At 36.9% G+C, this 18,862-nt stretch overlaps 1 protein-coding gene across 1 annotated transcript; it reads right to left on the reverse strand.

Annotated features, from left to right (window-relative positions):
* Positions 1–582: 582 nt before the first annotated feature.
* slc30a6.S (solute carrier family 30 (zinc transporter), member 6 S homeolog) lies at positions 583–18,701 on the reverse strand. The gene is given in 14 exon segments (NM_001092113.1): positions 583–1,659; positions 2,554–2,622; positions 3,783–3,830; positions 4,683–4,785; positions 5,815–5,934; positions 6,257–6,305; positions 6,727–6,821; positions 8,583–8,618; positions 9,782–9,862; positions 10,776–10,841; positions 12,917–12,959; positions 16,076–16,160; positions 16,773–16,859; positions 18,694–18,701. Coding segments are annotated over 14 exon segments (1,389 nt in total). The 5' UTR covers positions 18,697–18,701; the 3' UTR covers positions 583–1,155.
* Between the last annotated feature and the right edge of the window lie 161 nt (positions 18,702–18,862).

Below are 18,862 nucleotides of genomic sequence, written 5' to 3' on the forward strand. Positions count from 1 at the left end.
CAAAAGTCTAAGGACCAGTGACCTATAAGAACGATTCTTACATTACTTGGAACAATTAATTTTCTGTGCCACAGTATTTGGCGAGTATACGGTCCAAGTTCATCATTGGTTTCAAGTAGATATTTTCCATATAAATAGCTGGAACATGATACAGATAAAAAGGGTCATTATCTATCTCTAGATCATAAAGAACATAAGCCTATACAGATAGAAAAGGTTTCCATACAATACCCAAGCTACATAAAGGGCTGATTTATAAAAATTGAGGATTGCTTTTTTCCCCCCTGCAGTCGAAAATAAAAAAACAGCGTAAAAAAACCCACAATTGAAATTATTTTTAAATTCTCAAAGTGTGTAATGAACCGTTACTTGTGCTGGGAAACATTCATACACCAACCTATAATATAATAATTTCCAATACTATTATTGCCTGACATTAATACCTGAAAATAACTGCTAACCGTACATTACTAAAGTCACCATTCTGTAGCTGCGCTCTTCGCTATAATAGACTAGAATGTGCAAACTGCATGAAAAAAGGCAACATTATTAAAAAAAAAAGAATGACAACATAAGGCAACATTTTAATAGCAAAGTAAATTCAATTTAATTTCTCAGTGATATTTTCCCTTTAAAGAATCACTAAAATGGAAAAAGCAAATCAAAGTTTTTAAAATAATTAAAATGTACAGCTTAAAAAAAAAAGGAAAAAATGTTTACATTGAAGAATATACCCAAAATAGCAGGAATAAGTGTAATACAATCGTTCATAACTCTCAATGTAAGATGATACATCTCATAAATACCTTGATATTCAATTCCAAAACAAACCTAGCTCAGCTTTAAAGGTGTAATGCCTGAAAGGTAGCACGCACATTTCTGCTTTTCATCCATTAATAGCCAATTCATACCCATTTTACAGATTTAGGAACATAAAGGTCAGTCCTTAATTTATTTAAAAAAACTCCTTCTTGAGGTCTTAGAATGGCATATTCAGAAGAAATCCGAGCATCAACTCCATTAGTCCATCGACTCCATCAGTCTTTTAGCACAAACTCACTTTGACTTCCTTTATTATATGATATAACTGATGGACAAAGAATTAGAGGAACAGCAAAAGTGACCAAAATATAAATTTATTAAAAGCAGATATTGTCATTGCCTAAACTGGGTGAATTGTCCTGGAGTATATGTTCCATATCTGTTGGCCACATTTGTAAGGCCAGTTCGTAAACCCTGTGTGTTGCCAACACCTGGCACCCCGGGTCCTTGATTAAATGTAGTGGTATATGGTGTGGTCCCATAACCTACACCAAATGGTCTTGTCTGGTTGTTTGAAAGTATAACTGGGTTCATATTTTTGCCAGGTGTATTAAAAGCAAACTCTGGAGGTGGGCCGCTAGGCTTGGATGGTGTGGAGGTCATTGGATTTAACTCATCAACTGTGGACTTCAAAGAGGGCATCTGAATGACATGATGTTCTGGAATGTTCAACATGTTGGGTGGCATGGTGCCAGAGGCTAACACAGGTCTTGCCCAATCATCCTTGAAAATCTGAACAGTTGGTGTTGAAACCAAGGTGCTAAGGCGATTTGTTACATGTGCCAATACCATCTGTTCATTGGCATCTCTTCTAATTCGCACGTGCACTGACCCAGCCTAAAAAAACACGGGCAAATTAGTGTAAGAGAGGCAGAATTAGCAGCAGAAGCTAAAAATCTGAGTAACAATGTAAAAATATGAATCTTATTATCTTTAAATGTATGGCTAAATAGGAAATCTGCAATAACAAACTGAGTGGCTTGACTAATATGACTGACTGGATGTTAAGTGCAAGAAGTTATAGATTCCATAATATCATATACACTATATATTATCTTTTTATCTATCTATACAGTGTGTGTGTGTATTAAATATGTACTGTATATATCTGTTAGTATGTAAGCACAAGTGCTGGAATAGGGATTAGTGTAAGAGCCTCCCAAGTCAAATTATCAAGGAAAGTGTACTATGTTAAAAAAGAAGAATATATTTCATAGGGATGCACCGAATCCACTTTTTTGGATTCGGCCGAACCCTCGAATCCTTCACGAAGGATTCGGCCGAATACCGAACCCTAATTTGCATATGCAAATTAGGGATGGGAAGGGGAAAAAAATTTTACTTCCTTGTTTTCTGACAAAAAGTCACACAATTTCCCTCCCTGCCCCTAATTTGCATATGCAAATTAGGATTCGGTTCGGCCGGGCAGAAGGATTCGGCCGAATCCGAATCCTGCTGAAAAAGGCCGAATCCTGGCCGAATCCCGAACCGAATCCTGGATTCGGTGCATCCCTATTTCACTGCAGGGGAAGAAAGAACTTTGTTGTTGTGCTTATTTGCATATTTACAATCTACCAAGCACTGAACCCACAACAGTGTGCACTGGCTTTGAAGCCAATATACTCAAATTGTAGGGTGCATATAGGTATTTATGAAGCTGAACATACAGTATATGGGGATTCAACAGGGCTTCAATTTAACTTATTATGGAAAAAAAAAAATCATACAAACCATAGTCCCAAAACCCAGTGTCCAAAAATGCTCATTACGAACTTCTAGAACACCATCCAGAGTGGAAACCTAGAGTTTAAAAGAAAAATGAGCATTTAATAAGAAAGTTGGGCAAGTGAAAAATAAAACAGTCCCATGGCAGTTTAAAATAATGGATATAGTCAGAAAAGGAAGATGCCAGGCACTTTCAGAAAAATTAAGTCAATGCAGATCTCAAAACTGTAAAGTGGGCATTCAGGTTGAAGCCAACTGTATAAAATTTAAATGGTCAGGGCAAAAATGCAATATATCCTATATAATAAAGTTGAAGTGTATCTGCGTCTAGTCCCTGTGTCCGTGGGATTGCGCTACTGCGCATGTGCCCCACGGACCGTCTAGCGCCCGTTAATTTAACAGCTTAATGTCTAGTATATATATAATCTGATTGTATTAAAGGGGATTTTTGTGGTGCACTATATTCTCCATTAATACCTTTTGAAAGAAAAAGGCATGTTACACATCCAAAATATTAATATGTAATAAACATGGCAAATAGCAGAATATTTTTTCATTGCAGATAGTCCTACATAGACTGCATGTTAGCCATGGTTCAAGGTGACCATACACAAGAAAATCTTCATAGGTACCAAGCCATTCACTATGTGGGCTAGACAGATGATACCATAAAAGGGGACACACACACAGCAAGGTTGCCTTCCTATTGTTCCTAAATTCTGGCAGATGGCTCTGTGATTGGATCAGGAGGAGCTGTGACTCCTCTTGTCTTTCTTATTTGCCGATTCATCATACTGTGGCAGATATTAGATTTCTCCAGCATGCCTGATCCCTCCACTGATCAATAAACACAGTACAATCTGTGAGGATTGGTAGGCCACCATAAAACTTCTGAATATCATACAAAACGAAGCTTAGGTGTTCTATGTAATTGTATGTACCCAATCAATGTGATGTCTTATCTTAGGATACAACAATAAAACTGTCCATTTTCTTGATCTTCAGAAGCAATACGCAAGCAATAACCTCTGGCAAGAAGTGATTTTGAGATAAGATTAGCACCACTATTGTATCAGACTTTAGGATAATGGCACATGGGAATCTGATTTTCTCCATCCGCATATTGTACACAAAACTCATTCAGAGAAAAGCAGATCCCCAGCCCCGTATGCCGTTAGCTTTTGGATCAGCTTCAAAGTTTATTGTGCCTGAATTAACTACTTCTTCCATCTTACCTCTCTAAGAAGTTTATCGAGTTGCCCAATCACATGAGGTGGTGTTGTCTAAAGAGGACGGGGGGGGGGGGGGAAAAAAGAGATGTTTATGTTTTTTCATTTTGTCACGAGTTGAAGCCCCACTGTAGCTCAACATTTTTCCACCACATTTACTAGACAGGTCACTTTTAGGTTAATTCTCCCTTCTACCCCCAATTGTTTCAGGCATGAGATACTAAGGGGCAAATTTAGTTACCTGCGCAAATTCGCCAGCGCTGGCTTTGCGCACATCGCAACACTTCGCCAGGCATAAATTCGTTTGGACAACGCTAATTCACAAAGATCCGAAGTTGCGCACAGGGTACTGAGCGATTGTGAAGTTGCGCTACCGAGAATATGATCAGCAATTCGAAGTTACGCTAGCGTTCGCAAATTTGCATACGGCCTGCAGTTAAAGTACAATGGCCTTATTTGCTGCAGCAAACACATTACACTACACAAGGCCAGGGAACCCTAATAAAGTGTGAAAATTCGCCTGGCGTTAGAGTGCGAAGTTGCGCCAGAGCCTATCTCCTTCGCTAGCGAATTTACGCCAGCGCCCGTTAATAAATTGTCGAAGTGGCAAAATTAATTTTCGCCAGCATTAGCCACATCACCCTTTAGTAAATTTGCCCCCTAGATGTGACCAAGGGCAGGTAAATCACCATATACGCTATCAGTTCTCTTTTCTCTATCCATCTCTGCTCTAATGCATTTAGTGAATCACCTCTAAAAATCTGTGTGGGTAAGTCAAGCTCTGCAAAATATTTTACAGGCCAGAAAAATATATCCTTTGCCTTCTACATATATGCATTACTGTTACAGAAATAACACTGGCTTTCTGCATCAGGATTATTATTATTAGAGGATTGACATTCTTACCTGCAGAAGAACTTTACCACTATACACACTCATTGGATACATGGTTCCGAATGTCATCACAGCTATAGCAATGGCAGATGCAGTGTCCACAGCAAAGTAGTTACTGTAATAAACAAAAGTGCATATTAAGGTAGATATTTATAGAAAAATCATTGATATTTTTTCAATGTTGCTAACATTTTTTTCATCCTCCCTTAGGAAAGAATGGAATTTATACTATTTTTATATTCATACAATTTTTTCAATAAAAAGGACAAGCAAAGCCAAGGAAATTTTTAAGGTACCCACCATGTGACCCTAATATCTGCAGTTCCTTTCTCCTACACTACAGGCTACCCAGTAGTTTTTACTCTCTTCACCATGGTAAGGATCAAACATCTGCTTGAAGCAGCAGACAAAGAGCAAATCCTTTTATTTGCCCTGTTCCTGCTGGGGCAGGAAGTGGTTTTTACACTTAATAAATCTCAATTTTTTAGAGCTCTAAAAAAAACAACAAATTTTTAGATATTAGTCGGAAAAAAAAAAGAATAATTTAAAATTCGATTGTTAGTTAATGACCAGATTGATTCTATATTTCTATACATATCTCTGATCTATGTGTTTACAACACATCATCATGCTGTGGGTGATGATGCTCATAGCAACCAATCAGATCTTTGCTTTTGTCTTCTAACTGTTGAAATCTAATTTCTGATTGGTTGTTATGGGCAACATCTCCAGTAATGTTTCACACCACTTTTTACACAGCATGATAAATAGACCCAAAATATAGTATAGCATGACGTGCTGACCAAAGACAATAAAAGGGGTAATTCACCTTTAACTGAATTTATGGCACCCTAAGCGAAAAACATTAAACTTGGTAGCATGTAATGAAGGAGAAAAGTATGCTGTAAACCGATAGTAGGATCCTGCAAGCTACTGGCAGAAAATAAAGGTAAAGCTAACATTCAGTCAGGAAAAGAAGCAAAAAAATGGTAGAGAACTGTAATGATATAAACAGCAAATTGAGAACTAGACTAACATTATTTTGAGATCAATATATTAGAGTATCCTGCCCAAGATTTTCAGGGCCATGTGGAAAAAAACAACTCATGTTCAAGAGTTTGAACATTTATATGCGGTTACTTACTTTATTTCAATTAGCATATATGTTATGCAGAGAGCTAGAGCACCAGCAATGTCAATCAACACAAATGGATTCATTCGAGGGAGGAAAATACTGCTGAGACCTGGGATGACCCCACATAAACTAAAAGAAAAAGAACATGAAAACCATATTAATGAACAGATCCAAACTTAAGATCTCTGTTAGATGTAAGGCTGCAATAAACACTTAAAGGAGAACTAAAGCCTAACTAAAGAAGTAGGTAGAAATGTTGTACATGATGTTTTGTGCTTCTGTACCAGCCCTAGGCAACCACAGTCCTTTAGCAGTAAAGAGCAGTGTCTCCAATGCAAACTTTAGATTGTTATATACATTAAGCAGAAAGGCTGCAAACACATCAGAAAGAATATGAGATGCATTATTTTCAGCAAGCTGTTTTTACTTTTCTTTGTCCTTTGTGACTTACCTTCGGCTCAGATCTGCAACATGTTCCTGGAGCCAACTAGTGCTTGCAGCTGAATGAAAGATATGAACAGTCAGCACAGATTTACAGAGCGGATTCTGACATTTGTTTTCTGTTGCTCTTCAATTTAGAATTCAAGGTTTTTAAATTCAACTATATGGTTGCAAAGTTCACTGGCCCTAGAAACTATTCAGTTGCTTTAAGGTCAAAATGAGGGAGGAATCAGAAGCAGCTGAATGGAATGCAGAACAAGTAAAATGAAACATTTTGCCTCAATCTAGTTTGTGCTTGCTGGGGTCACTGTAAATAGCTTTCAGAGTTTCGCTTAAAATTAAAAAAAAAGGAGTGAATCATTTGAAAAAAAAAAAAAAAAAAAATTTACCAGTTGCAATGTAGTCTATATTACCCTGACTTGCAACATGCTAATAGTTGATTTATGTCTGGCCTTCCCTTTAATAAATAACAAGACTTACCTTCTGAGACATAGGCAAATGGTTTATTTCTAATGGACAGCATGGTAAACAAGTTGAAAAATAGGGCTACAAATGTTCCCACAAGTAGCCGACCCCTGAAAGAGAAATAGTTTTACTCTCGTTATTAAGAGTGCCAGGCAAGCATGGAGGGGTGTAGGTGTAATGATATGAGGGTTACAGGAGGCTTCTACTAAAATAGCACTTGTGACAAATATTAGAATTAAGAGAAACTAAGGTTTTTAAGCTGAAAAGAACTTACAATTTGTTTTGTAGTAGTAAACAGTCCTAGGTTTTAACAGAATTTAACTTTGTAATCCCAACATTATTGCATAATTTTATCTCTTATTTTGCATGCATGGAAATAAACGCTATTGTAAGGATTTGAAGCTTTATCCACTTGTTTTTTTAAAGCACACTTCTATTATTCTGAACACAACTGTATTTATTTCTATACAGGGGCAGAAACACTGTTCCTGGGTCATTTCTAAACCCTCGAGGGAGCCCAAAACCTTATTCTTATCTCTTCTCTTGCTTTTCCTTAAGATTATTCAAATTATTATGGTTAAAATAATTCAGTAGGAGACAGAAAATTGAATGCCAATCCTTCTATTCAATCTGTCTGCACTACTGAAAATAGGCTTTAGTGAAACAGTGAATTTTGTAAAAAAAAAAAAAAAAAAAAAATTGATTCTTGAGGATTCCAGATAATGGATCACATTTAAGCAAAATAATGTTGTCATTGTACCACCAAGGCAATGCTTGTATAAGATAATAAACTTTTAATCATTTTAAACCCAACAAATTACTTGGTCATTAAAATACATTTCAGATTTTAACATGAAGTGGCCTATTTATGTATATAAGGGTAAAGATTATAATTTTTAGAGGGAAATAAAAACACCTCTAATTTTTCTAAGATTTACCATGCTCTAAAGCTGCTAAAAATTTGAATTGGAATTCATGTACATGTCGAAATCATGTAAAAGTCAATGACAGATGGTCCTTTTTACAATAGAACAATGTTTCTTGCCTTCATGATTGCCGAGAGTCTGTTTGACGCTGGTTTTCGTTTGGTAATCCAAAAAAAAAAAAAATCACACGATTCGAATTGTCACAAAATTTTGTCAATACTTTTCCCACATGTACAATTTTTTTATCCCATTTTTAATTGTAAATGAAGTCAGATCATGGTTGGAAGTTAGGCCTAATTTTAATATAACCGGAAAAATTAGTTTTAATAAATAGCCCCCTAAGTGTAACTCTGCCTTTAAACCACTCCTTCATAGCCTCCAATACTGTGTTAAGTCACACTGCTTACTACTCAGAAGTGACAAGAGGGTCAATCAAAATCCCTGTGGGCTGGGACATTGTTTACATTTGTCCTCCAAACTATTTGGATTTTTTCCTGCCACCTATTTGGATTTTTTCCTGCTCCTGATTTTCAAAATGTGTCACCATTGCTTTTAATATTTAAAAGGGAATTTAACCCTAAAATAAATAAAAACTGAAATACCATATATTACACACTGAATTTACTACACTTGCTTAAAGTCTTAGCATCTCTATAAGAGTAATGATCAAGGCCTTTGCGGTTGTCAAACGAGCTCTCCATCTTGTATTTTGTTAAAAGTGTCAGTGAGACCCAGTGAGTTCTGGGTCAGCTGTTTAGAAGCTATGCTTTAATGGCAACTATAGAAATCAGCAGTAAGGCCTAGCAACTTAGATAGAATATATGTTAGATTAAATATTTCCCTTTGTATTTAGTTTGTGTAGAAGTTCTAAAATAAAACAAAGTAGTATAAAATACCTACATAATTGTATACAGTGGTAAAAACAAAAAAACCCCAATTCCTTACGTGTGGATCTCTGGCTGTTCCAAAAACCGCTCTGCGCTATTAAAATATATAGAGAGATAAGTTAATAAAATTAAAAACTAAGCAAACATTTTTTCATCATGACAGTTTAGACTAATAATGCTGGATTGCCAAATCAGGCAAAGCTGTTTTGTAATCAAATATTTGCTTTTTTTTTTTTTTTTTTTTAAAAAAGGGGGAGGGCAGTAAATGCTACATTCCTTTTATTACACTACTCCATAACTTTTATCCAGTCTGAAAAATCTGTGCATCGTAATTGATCTTTTGCTGAACTACAACATCAAGTACTCTCTGTTGTAGCAACAAATAGAAAAGAGGCAGTGAATTTCTGATTTCAGTTATAGTACACTTAGGGACAGATTTATCAAGGGTTGAATAGTAAATTCGAATTCAAATTAGAATTTTCTAATGTTAAAATTACACATTCAAATTTTAATCCCCCTATTCGAAAGTAAATTTGAATGTGAAATATATCACACCTCGACTATGGAAGGTTAATTACCTTCCTGACTGAGTTTTTTTTTTTCAGGAGAAAAACTTGATTCGTACGAATCAAACATGATTTGAATTTTCGAGCTGGAACTATTCAACCAAATATTAGACACATTCACATCTTTTCTTAAATAACCTTTCAGTCGAATTGTATGTTCAAATTAAAAAAAAATTCACATGAATTCGAAATTCGACCTCAGAGTGAGATTTTTTTAATTAATCACAGCAATAAATTGCAATTGCTTCTCTTACAGTAATCAGGATATTGCACAGTTTTTTAAAAATATTCTAGTAGATGGGAAGTTTTTCTTTACCATTCACACAAGTTGATATTTTCCAACGATTTTGTGGCATTCACAACTTATCAAATTGATTAAACAAATGATTAGAAAAATGCGATTGTTGGCTTTTTAAAGGATTTGCTGCTGACACCTAACAAGATCTTGATTTAACCTTTTAAGAATTTCAATAAATACATGGCAAAGTTTTGGGGGAAAAAATCAAGATCATGGGAAAAGTCACAATTACTTATTTTTTTGTTAACCGCACTCATGATTTTATCATGATTTTAGCCCTTTATTATAAAAAAAAGTTTGATGAAGTAGCGAATGACGTTAAAATGGACAACTTTCTTGTATTATCTGCTATAAATGTTTGGCAGAGAACAGGATGCACAGTGCACTGTATACCTTTCTTTGAGAATAAAGAGAGCGCCTAGTTGGGCCAGCACTGTAGATGCAAAGACAGCCAATACTTCTAACCTTTCAAACCTGTAAAGAATGGAAAAAACATTCTAAAAAATTGACACACTGAATGATTAAATAACAGAGCAGGTAAAACATCTATTAAAATATAACATTTAGGTATTACTGAATACTCTCCAATTGTAACACAAAGTTTCAAGTGAATATCCGTGTGAAATCATAAACTAATAATAAATGTGCATAAGCTTCCATTTATTTCTCTAGTGTTAAAGGGGAACTTCTGTGAAAATTAAAAGCTTTATCATACTGAAATAAGAAACTTTGTAAATACAATCAATTAAATATTCTTTATAGTTTCTGAAATTATAAAGTTTCTCTTCACTATTCCTCTCTCAGCATCTGTTTCTCTTCATTCTGTCTTCATGCAGCAGTTGGGTGTCAGATGAATGATCCAATATATCTTATAGGGAGGGGGGCTTCCTTAGCAGATAAATTAGAGCTCACTCAAATAACTGATTCCAGTACAAACAAAATAACTGCCTTTTGCACAAATCCTGCATGTAGAGAGACAGGATTTCTAGTGATATATTAACTGTCAATGAATATCTGACACCCAACTGCTGCAAAAAGACAGAATGAAGAGAAACAGATGTTGAGAGAGAGTTGTTGAACATAAACTTGATTATTTCAGAAACTATGTGTCAGCCTGAGTGCAGGAACATGCAGCAAGAGTTTGCATTCTCCTGCTGAAATCCACTATGTGTGCCTGCACCCTGCTGACACAACGAGCCCGGGTACAGGAGGCTAATGCCTTCGTAGGGGCGGATTCTCGGCCTGCGCATTTCTGCAGGTGGATTTTCAGCCCCCCGTCTGCCATTAGCCTTAGGACTTAAACATCCTTCACAGTAAAGCATTTGTTACTGACATATTGTTTGCAAGTTAAACATTTTATTGCACAGACAACAATATCAATACATACCCAAAAGAATATGTTGGGCTAGGCTTCTTCATCATCACCCAATAACTTATCAAACTTGTGATTAAACTAAAAGAAAATGTGTTTAGGTTTAGTAAATGTTTTTTTATAACACTGCAGAATTTAGCATAGTCAGATTTGTGAAATTCGAGATGGAAATAGTGTATCCAAAATGTAAATAAGCATGATAAACTTACAGAGCAAGTTTAATTTGTACAGAAATATAAAGACATGAACATGACCGACTACTATTTTCTCCCTTTTCTCTCACAAAGCTGTCATTTTCAGCCTTAGCCATTAAATACTAAACTCTCAATAAATCAGCTTGGGAGCATATGAAGTTAAAGGAGAAACAAACCCGTACTATAAAAAACGCCTACCCCCCTACCCTGCGTAGACCAACCTCCCTCCTCCCCACAGCCTAACTGACCCCCTGGGCAAATGCCCCTAATTTTTTAATTACCCCTCTGTGCAGATCTGGCCTCCGGAGTTCACGGGTGCCATCTTCTTTTTTAGGCCTTCTTCGGAATCTGAGTGGAGTTTCGGCGCATGCACAGTTGAAGTAAATTTCCGGTCCCAAACAATTGCACATTCGCCGAAAGTCACGAAAATTTCCGAAATTTCAGGCTGTGGGGGAGGAGGGAGGTTGGTCTATGCAGGGAAGGGGTTTTTCTAGTACAGGTTTGTTTCTACTTTGAGGCCCTTCTCTGCATGGAGCACAGCTCAACGTTGACAGGCAGAGACTTATGTCTTATGATACTAAACTCTATAGTTAATATAGGTATGGGTATATAGAATTTTAATTAAAAGTAGGGAGGGGTGTGTGTATGGATGCTGGGTTTTCATTTGGAGGGGTTGAACTTGATGGACTTTGTCTTTTTTCAACCCAATTTAACTATGTAACTATGTAACTATGTAACTATGTAACTATGTGAAGTGTAATAAAAGTGGTTATCAGAATAAAATGAACAATGCAAAGAAGCTTTCCTTTGGCAAACACATTTTCCTTTGTGTGAATTTAATGTAGGTTTTGTGAATTCCATAAGTGGAATATGCCACCTGTATATGCCACCTTCAAGTTAGTCATTAAAAATGAGCTACATGTAATTAAAATTTAATCTGTAATAATTAAGACTAAATTTCTGTTCCTGCAATTTTATTTAAGGTGACTTTTATTACACTCCACTTAGAGCCTCCTTGTGTCTTAGGCCTTGCACAGGGGAAGCATAAACTATAAGAAATAGACAATATGTCTGCATATGAAAATATTAGGGATGCACCGAATACACTATTTTGGATTCGGCCGAACCCCTGAATCCTTTGCAAAAGATTCGGTCGAATGCCAAACCGAATCCTAATTTTCATATGCAAACTAGGGACGGGAAGGTGAAAATCTTTTTACTTTCTTTTTGTGACAAAAAGTCAAGCGATTTCCCTCATGCCCCTAATTTGCAAATGCAAATTAGGATTGGGTTCAGACAGGCAGAATGATTCCGAATGCTGCTGAAAAAGGCCGAAACCTGTATTCAGTCCATCCCTAGAATATAGGGATAAATTAAGATTACAGGTGTAGTATAACCTATATAGTTGATTTTCCTGATTTCTGTAGCATGTTTTCAGATGTATTTAACACTGTGATGTCAAGTGAATAAGTACTGGATGCCTTTAGCATTACAGAAATCATGACTGTAGGTTCTCTTCCCACAGTAGGAAAAATGCAACTTACAGAGCTTTCAGGGAGGTAATCAATGTAATGAAGTGACAAGGACACCCAAAACCATGTATCTTTTATTATTTATGGTGTTTTGAGTTATTTAGCTTTTTATTCAACAGCTCTCCAGTTTGCAATTTCAGTAATCTGGTTGCTAGGGTCCAAATGACCCTAGCAACAAGAAATTGATTTGACTAATAGAGCCTGAATAGAAACATGATTAAGAAAAAGTTGCAATAACTATTACTTTGTAGCCTCACAGATCATTTGTTTTTTAGATGGGGTCAGTGACCCCTGTTTGAAAGCTAGAAAGAGTCAGAAGAAGGCAAATAATTAAAAAACTATAAAAAAAAAGACAAAGTTAAGTTAAGGGTGAACCACCCCTTTAAATGTAAACATAAGATTAGCTTCTTATTTATATTTGCAGTCTTACCTGAAAAGATCAAATATAGTCAGGTAGGTATAGGCTGTTAAAGCTGTAAGAAATATATATTTTGTATTAAATTGTGTTTTACATTAAATAATGCAGCATAAGAAATTTCAAACACTGGCTCAGGTAGAGGCCACAGGGTTAGGTGTACACTTTTAATGCATCCTTGTTCTTTAAAGGAGAAGTAAAAATGAATAAGGCTAAAAATAACATATTTTATATACTGAACTTATTGAACCAGCCTAACGTTTCAGCTTGTCAATAGCAGCAATGATCCAGAACTTCAAACTTGTCACAGGGGGTCACCATCTTGGAAAGTGTCTGCAACACTCACATGCTCTACAAACTCCTTACAGAAAGGACCCAGGATGTAATTGAACCCTGGTCTTCCAGGTGCAACAGTGCTAGACACCTTACCCATATATACGGCTGCTCATATATATCCTTTTCCCTTTCCTGTGACATCACCATGATACGGTCACGTGACACCTTCAATGCTGCTTTTCTGTTGCCTCAACAGCTCAAACTGCTTTATTGTTGCATGAACAGCTCTGGGGATGAGACAATCCCAAAATGATGTCTTAAAGGAGACATGGGGACACCTATTTATCAAAATTGTGAATTTTAGAGACAGTTAAGCTTCAGCTTATATTATAGGCCAACTTCTTTTTCTGCGTGTTTTTCGAATTTGCGACAACCCCTAAGCTTAGCTTCTCAACAGCTGCTCAGAGCACTCTGAGCATGTGAGTGTCCAAGATGGTGACCCCCTGTGCCAAGTTTGAAGTCCTGGATCATTGCTGCTATAGAGATGCTGAAACTTTAGGCCGGTGCAATAAGTTTTAAGCCATATTCATTTAAGCCATATTCATTTTTAGGGTATAAAAATGAACTTTAATTCTACTATATAAATTATTTGAAGCTTTTTTTCCTTCAGTCTGGGAATTCATAATTATATCAAGCAGGTAGGAGCCATTTTGTGGACACTGTTATTAAGGCAAGCCTTGCATCATCTCAGAATCTTGTTTGTGCACCAGAATGGGGGATCTGATATCCATCCCCATGCACTAGTTACACAATTAAATGGTGACAGGGAAATGTGAGGAGAGCAGTGACATTGAGTAAGTGCTGAATGGAAAGTGAAAGTAATGGCCTGCTCCACCTCTATGCATAAGACATAGAGGAGGGGCAGGCAATAGTTGATTGACAGCTAAGATTTTTAATTGCGTTTACAACAGCTATAAATGCTGTGATAAAATAAAAGAATTAGGATTTTATGTTTAATTTGAAAAGAACTTTAATTATACAACTTTTTGTAGGTGACAGGTCCCCTTTAACTGGATATAAGCATAATGCCATTTGCAAATGAAACCTGGATCATATAAACCAGATTGCATAGAGAAAACATAAACACTAAAGAGTGACCAATGAAGTAGATCAGTCTTTTCCTAATATATGCTAGAATATGCAAATTAAATCAAAAAGAACATTAACTAACACAAAAAAATCTTCAGGACAATGGGACATGCAATTTGAGCCCAGCATTTTTAAGCAGTCTATTGGCCCATGGCACCAGCATATGCTTGCTCGAGCAATTGTTGTTTGGAAACATTACTGAACTCCATTTAGCATCTGTGTATTTTTACCTTATGAAGGTAGTTTTAGATACAGGCACCTCCATGACACTAGCAATTTCCAGCACAGCAGACAGGCAACAATTTGCCCCTCAGTCAGAATTGCCCCTCAATCATTTCAGTGCAAATGCCCTTGACCTGCATGTCAGTCTGTTGCCTGAAAATGTGGCATTCAGCTTTCTCCACCTCACCACTGCTCTAGAAATCCCTTGTGGCACAAACCCAGCGACAAATCTCCTCTTCTTCAGGCGACTAATCTCCAATTCCCTGAGTGTGCATTTCCCTGTGTGTTTTTGCCCCTAACTTTGTAAGTGTTAAGAGCTATCAGTAATCTCCTTATTAGGCTTGGGCGAATTTGAACCTTTTCGTCAAAAATTCACTGCCGGCAAAATGTCACCAACGGCCATTAAAGTCTTTGGGCGTCCAAAAAATTTTGATGCGCGGCAAATTTTTTTTTGACGTGCGTCTTTTTTTTTTTTTGACGGGTGACGCCATGCAAGTCTATGGGCGTCATTTCCGTGGCAAATCAAGGCGGAAAAATTCGCCCATCCCTACTCCTTATCTATTTCCTTGGCCAGCATACTGACATAGTGTTAGCAGCCATCATCTCGAAAGCACACATATATAATAAATGTGCATACATTCAACCCTGATGCTAAATCGTGAATTACTACATTATATATATATATATATATATATATATATATATATATATATATATATATATATATATATATATATATATATATATGTGTAAATTAAAGAGCTACTGCTACAATAGCACACCAGCCCTATGCAAACAAATGAAGAACAGGCAGAACTTCTATTTACATGGCAGCCAATTCCTCTGTAAGCAGCTATGCCCTTCTTAAAGGACCAGTAACATTTTTTTTTTCCCAAAGCTTTTATTAAAAAATTACTTACCGATTCTCTGCATGCACTCCTCTTCAGAAACTGCGACAGGGCGACGATCCATCGTGCGCCGCTTGATTTCTCCTCCCTGGCTATTTAAGGCAGGGAGGAGAAATCGAGCACCGCACGATGGATCGTCGCCCTGTTGGCATTTCTGAAGAGGAGCGCATTCAGAGAATTGGTAAGTAATTTCTTAATAAAAGCTTTGCTAATTAAAAGTTTAAACTGTATTGGTGTTTTTTTTTTCATTAAAAAGAAACAAATGAAAACAAAAACAAAACAAAAAAACATTTATGTCACTGGTCTTTTACCCAAATGCTCACGATATGATAACTGTAGCACATGCTGAGAGAAGCCAAAAGCAGGGTATTGTTGTATAGAGCAGGTGTACCAGTCACATAGTTTAGCAAAAGCTCCCTCAGGTAAACAACCTTATTTGAAACAGGCCAAGTTGCACAACAGAGAGACTAATTTTAGGGAATAGGGGATTTGTGACCAGCCCAAATAACAATTGCATTGTGACAATGATAGAGACTATCTAAGGTTATACCCCAACCATACTGGTAAGCTTAACATAATTATTTATGCATGCTCAAATACTATACATAGGAGTGCTTACCCATACTGTTTGTAGAGCTGCACCATGTGAGCAGGAATCCCGTGCATACTACATTAATTGCACCAAACAGCAAGATCTTCCATGACTACAAAACAAGCAAATATACAGGAATTTGTTTAGTGAGAAACAGCCTAACTTAAGTAACCGACTGCCTAAAAAAATGTCTTGTCCTTCATAAAGTTATTTTTCTTTTATATCTATTATATTTCTGGGAAATACAAATTGTGCCTACTTATTTCTCTTAGATACTATCAAACAGCCTAGCAGTGCACAAGACATCGGAAAGGCGGGGTTTCAAGTGTGAAATAAAAATGAAATGAAAAAATGTCAAGATTGTGGACATGTTTAGAAACTGGAAAGGTAGGAAATCTGACATATACGATTCTATAGAGCATGAATGTAGCAGGAAGATTAAAAAAAAGAACAGCAGAGCCCTTATCCCATGTACTGTGGATATCGGTAAGCTCAGGTTAGCTGTCTGTTTAAAATTCTTATCTGCCGATGCATCATATCTGTCAGTATACGGTGCATCACCAGATATGGAAGTAAAGGATAAACTGCAGACAGCCCAAACAATAGAAAGGTGGCCATACCATGTATGAACCGATCTACATGCCACTTTCTGTTTGTAAATATTAACACGGAAGCTCCTATGCTGCCATTTATTGCCCCATGAGTAATGTGACTGGTTACTTACTCTTCGGTCTGCTGTTACAAGCCGAAATTCTTGTGTTAACTTGCCCAACAGAGATCGTTGTGTCTTCCGGAAAAGATAAATTGTCCCCTGAAGCATGAGAAATACATAAGTTACATGTAAAGTATTTATAAACGTTTACCAACTACCTGAAACTCAAGCAGAGCAAACTAAATTGAGAAGTAACCAGGAGCTGGAGTGGCTGGGGTGTCCGCAAACAATTAATGATTTTATAAACGTTTCTTTCAGAGCTGATTTACCAATAATGCCTCAAAGCCAATTTGGTGAGTTCAAATGAATGGCCAATCTCAAAAACTCATATCCTTTTGTATCAGTAAAGGATCAATAACAAAAGTTCACTTTGGTGAGTTTCACCAGATAATGCATAAATGAAGAAATGGCATAAACAATAAGCTCTACAAGCAATATAAAGAAGAACAAAATAGAGATACAATTTAAAGGAGCTGCCCTTTAAAATGGGGGGGGGTCACTGCCCCCAGCAGCCAAAAGACTAATGCTCTGTGAAGCTTAGTAGACTATCTACTAGAAGATCTACTAAGCTTCACTACCCTGTAAAACAATGTCAGTGCGGTACATTTTGTAAACATAATTCGATAACTGGTCTCAAAACAGAGGGAAAGGTAATCTGTGATGTTCTCACTGTTGTGAACATGTACATCAGAGCAAATGCGAACATGATATTTGTGGCTTATATGAAACTGCGTGACTGATGCCATTATTTCACATTCTTGCCCCAAAACATTCTAGCGCCACGCCGTCTCTTGGTCCGCAGTCTCCACTATGTGGGTTTACAGGAGATGTAAAGGCAAAAAAAATAAAATCCAAATTTTACTTTCTTTAATGAAAAAGAAATCTATCCCCAATATACTTTTATAAAAAACATGTGTGCCGTTTTTATAAGAAACCTAAACTGACTGCATGCAGTGACATTCCTCTTTTGGTTTAATTGCTCTTACTCCTGAGGATAGGAAATTTCAGACGGTCCCTAACTGCTCTGCAGGGAAACAATCATACTTTCAAAAGGCATTGGGGAGCTCCCCCACCTTACTTCCTAGAACTAGCAGCTTAGTTTGTTTCCCTGTAAAGCAGATGGCGACCGTGTAGAGTTTTGTAGCCGTAGACCCAGTGCAGTCTTATTATTAATCAATCAGTCTTGCTGTATCGGCTTCTATGGCAGATATTATTTGACTTGTGCTATTTTGACCATTTATGACGATCCCTAAGCTTAACCTCCCAACTGAAGCCCAGACCACACTGAGCATGTGCGTAGTCTTGGTCCTGCAGAGATGTTTAACAAAGTTACAAGATGACAGCTTTGAAAAATTAAATTATGTGTTTATCGTGCAGTAAGTTCATGTTTATATTTAGTATATAAAATAGATCACTTCTAGCATTATTCTATTTTAGACTTTAGTTCCCCTTTAAGTGTTTTCACAGAAATAGGCTTTCCTCCACTTTCAGGTGCAATGAGTCAGTGACCCACAGTATAAGTGTGTTGGTTGCAGCCAGAAAGCCATATATGAACAACTGTAATAAGTGAGCACTTTATTACATGTTCCCTATGATTTTATATAATAATGACTTTCCCTTCGGAAGGTAAAGGATTTCATTCGAGTGTTGGCTGATTTTTCCAAGCCTAAGGCTTTGCAGAGGATGATGGGCGTGTGTAATGTAATATAGAACTAATTAGATCAAGGACTAGAGAGCATTATAGTTCTAGAAGAGCTGTGGAACCACAGACGATGCTGCACTTGACTCTGGATGCCACGTCCATCTTCCTGTAAATAAACGCGCTAGTATTTCAAGCCTACCCCTCACTTCACTACGCGCATATATTTTAATCACGGCATAGCTCTGTATTGTCATATCATCCAGAAAAAATGCCAGTGAACCAGACACTCACCATGTTTGGGAACCCAGGGCCGGAAGAAGCCGCTGACCAGGGGCGGGACACGTTGACATGACGACCGACTTTTTCGTTGATTGGATTATTAGTAACACGTGAGTGTCTGCGCTAAAAGTTACATGGCGTGACGTTTTTAGAAGACGTGGCGGAAAGACATGTTTGTTTC

The sequence above is a fragment of the Xenopus laevis genome, chromosome 5S (genome assembly GCF_017654675.1).
Source record: "Xenopus laevis strain J_2021 chromosome 5S, Xenopus_laevis_v10.1, whole genome shotgun sequence".
In the NCBI taxonomy this organism is placed as follows: Eukaryota; Metazoa; Chordata; class Amphibia; order Anura; family Pipidae; genus Xenopus; species Xenopus laevis.